The 2,932-nt window shown below is 42.8% G+C and overlaps 1 protein-coding gene across 1 annotated transcript in view; it reads right to left on the bottom strand.

Moving 5' to 3' along the window:
- VAMP4 (vesicle associated membrane protein 4) overlaps positions 1-2,932 on the bottom strand; it is a 31,009-nt gene that overhangs the window by 7,713 nt on the left and 20,364 nt on the right. The window contains exon 6 of the mRNA XM_084637842.1: positions 1,058-1,137. Coding sequence (XP_084493968.1) covers positions 1,058-1,137 — 80 coding nt within the window. The remainder of the gene's footprint in view (positions 1-1,057; positions 1,138-2,932) is intronic.

Below are 2,932 nucleotides of genomic sequence, written 5' to 3'. Positions count from 1 at the left end.
TTGTAGGCTCTTAAGTTTTACATTGTTTTATTTTTTATTGCAGTTTTTTTGGTACATAATTCTACATTTGTAAGTTCAATTTTCATGATAAAGTTATTGCACTACAGTACTTGTATTAGGTGAACTGAAAAATACTATTTCTTTTGTTTTTTACAGTGCAAATATTTGTAAGCAAAAATAAATATAAAGTGAGCACTGTACACTTTGTATTGTGTTGTAATTGAAATCAATATCTTTGAAAATGTAGAAAACATCCAAAATATTTAAATAAATGGTATTCTATTATTGTTTAACAGCACGATTAATTAATTGCAATTAATTTTTTTAATCGCTTGACAGCCCTAATTTTTAATTGTTCAGTTAATGTCTTGTACAAAATTTCAGTTTGCCTCAATATAAAATAATCTCAGCATTTTGATATCTCAGTTAAGGATGTACAAAGAAAATCTAGAAAGGCAACTACAGAGCAAAGTGGCAGTGAGCTCAGACAGTTGTTTTCTGGTAACAATGCTGAAGGGTTTGCTCCTTGCATTGCTATTACTTCGCACTACCACTTTGCCCTTCCATATCACCTTTCCTCCGATTTTAAAGCCCTTTGTAAAATACTCTTGTAGACCACATAATACCCCTGTGAATAAAGAGGAGTTGTTACTATCGTGGCTGGGATTCCTATCCTCCAGTTGTGTCTCTCCTAAAGACATACTCACAACTACTGTTGCCTCAACAGGCGTAAGTACAATACATTAATACAGAAATAGCAGAAGCACGGCCTTCAATACAGAGCTGAGGCCTGCAAAGATTATCTTCCCCAAACACATGATACTCCCATCTTCACCAAGCAAAGGCTGCTTGAAGTAGACAGAGCAATGCTGGTACTCATGGTCTCTGCCGGCCTCAGCTCTGGATTCAAGATAAGAGTGGCTGCAAAATGCCCCATCTTCATACAAGCTAGATAAAAATCTCAGATTCTTGCAACCTGCCCACGTTACTCTTAGTAGGGCCAAGTTTTGAGAACATGCATTAAAAAATCCACTCCTTCCCCTCTCCATTTACTCACCTTGCACCCTCGCCACCACATCTGTCTTCGAAGCTGTTTGGATCGGTTGCTGAACGCTGTTGCATTGTCTGATAAACTTTCTGTATCACATGGAGAGAGAAAAGAATTAAAGGCACAGCAGCACGGGCACGTCCAGAAGCACAAGCACATCAGAAAAAAGGCCCCTGGTTCTGCAAATTCACTTATTTTTAAACTATAAACTAGGCAACCAGGGAATATACACAATTGCCAAGTGCTTCTGCATAATTATATTGAAATTTAGCATGCTGCGTTTCATCAACATGCTGAATTTCACTAGCAACACAGTAGAACTTTGCCAACACAATGACTAGGAGAACTATTATAAATGGGGAATGTATTTGACAAATTGTAAGTGAACAGACAAGAAAAAAATCAAGGCTACAGCAAGACAAAATGGTCTGTTAGTTTGCATAACTGTGGCAACACCATAAGTATACTAGAAACTGTAAAACTAATGGAAATCAGCACAAGACTTGATTGTAGTGTTCTGCATTTACGCCTTTCTCCTGAAACACAAGGTGAAATTGCCAAGCGTTTAATGAGAATTGTTAGCTCTGCAGAATAGCAGAACAAGAATTAGTGAGGTTCCACAGTAACTTGTAAGGATCCCAAATACATTATAACATATAAAGTCAAGTCTTTTATAAGTGGACCCTTCAGATTAAAAACACAAAAGGCTGAAAGAGGGAGAATTACATTTAAGTTGAAATATCCAGTAGGACTGAAAAAAAAACAAAAACCCAAAGTGTTGCCACAAGTGACCAGCTCAGGGCAGCAACAGATGACAGGTACAGAAATCTAGAAGGTATGTGAAGAGAACAGCCATGACAGGATGGAGACTTACCCCTATCTGGAAATGATACTAACTGGGGAGGTGTTGCAAACATCAGCGAGGTCAGAAAAACTATACAAAGGGACCTACAGAGGTTAAATATCTGGACAGCAATAGAATGAAGTTTAAGCTGGCAAAATGCAAAGCCAATACATTGGGGGGATACTAATCTGAAATGCAGCTATTCCGGGGAGGGAGGTTCTCTTCCAACACTCCTGTCTTCCCAGAGAAAGGGTAGGGGCGAGAGCTGGTAAACAAGAACTTACAGTTCCAATTTAAGGGCCATGAAAATCAATGCAGAGGCACCAAGGGCAGATTTACAAAAGGTATTTAGGCACCTAAATAACTTAATAAATCTGGCCCCAAGTCATGACCCAAATCGATAACAGTGTTTTTATACAGGGCTCTGCTGAGATCACATACGGAGCATAGCACACAGGCTGAATACCAGCAGGCTGCCAAGTCTTTACTCCTGGAGGAATTCTGCGCCACTGCACGTGTGCAGAATTCACGTCTCTTCCCCCCCCCCAGGTTTCTTTGTTTCCAAGAAGAAAAATGACTTTCTGACAGGGAAGCCACAAGAGCGGTCATGCGACCCTCCCAGGGTTTTGGGTGCCCACGGCAGCCAGCAGAGAGGTAAATCACTGTGGGGCAGGACTGGGGAAGGCCCTGCTGGTGGCTCCTATCCTGCGCCAGGCTCAGCTGCTAGTCCCAGTTGTGTGGGGGAGCATGGGACTTCCTCTTCCCCTGCACAGCATCCAGGGCCTGGTCAGACCCACCCCCAGATTTCTCCCCAGGCTGCAGGAAGCTCCACAAACTCCCTCCCTCCCACTCTGCTTCCTGTGCCGATCACTCCTCAGCTACAGGGAGAGGGATCACTATACGGGGAACTGCTCCCCCATCCACCCAACCCCCATGCATCCAGACCCACTCATACCAAGACCCTCCCTCCAAGCCTCAGCGCCCCAGAACCCCACCTGCTGAGCCCCCCTGCACCTGGACCACCCCAATGAGTGACCCAC

This window comes from Lepidochelys olivacea, assembly GCF_965140295.1.
Source record: "Lepidochelys olivacea isolate rLepOli2 genome assembly, chromosome: 8".
Classification (NCBI taxonomy): domain Eukaryota; kingdom Metazoa; phylum Chordata; order Testudines; family Cheloniidae; genus Lepidochelys; species Lepidochelys olivacea.
The sequence above is the reverse complement of the archived record's forward strand: the minus strand, read 5'-3'. Positions and strand labels throughout refer to the sequence as shown.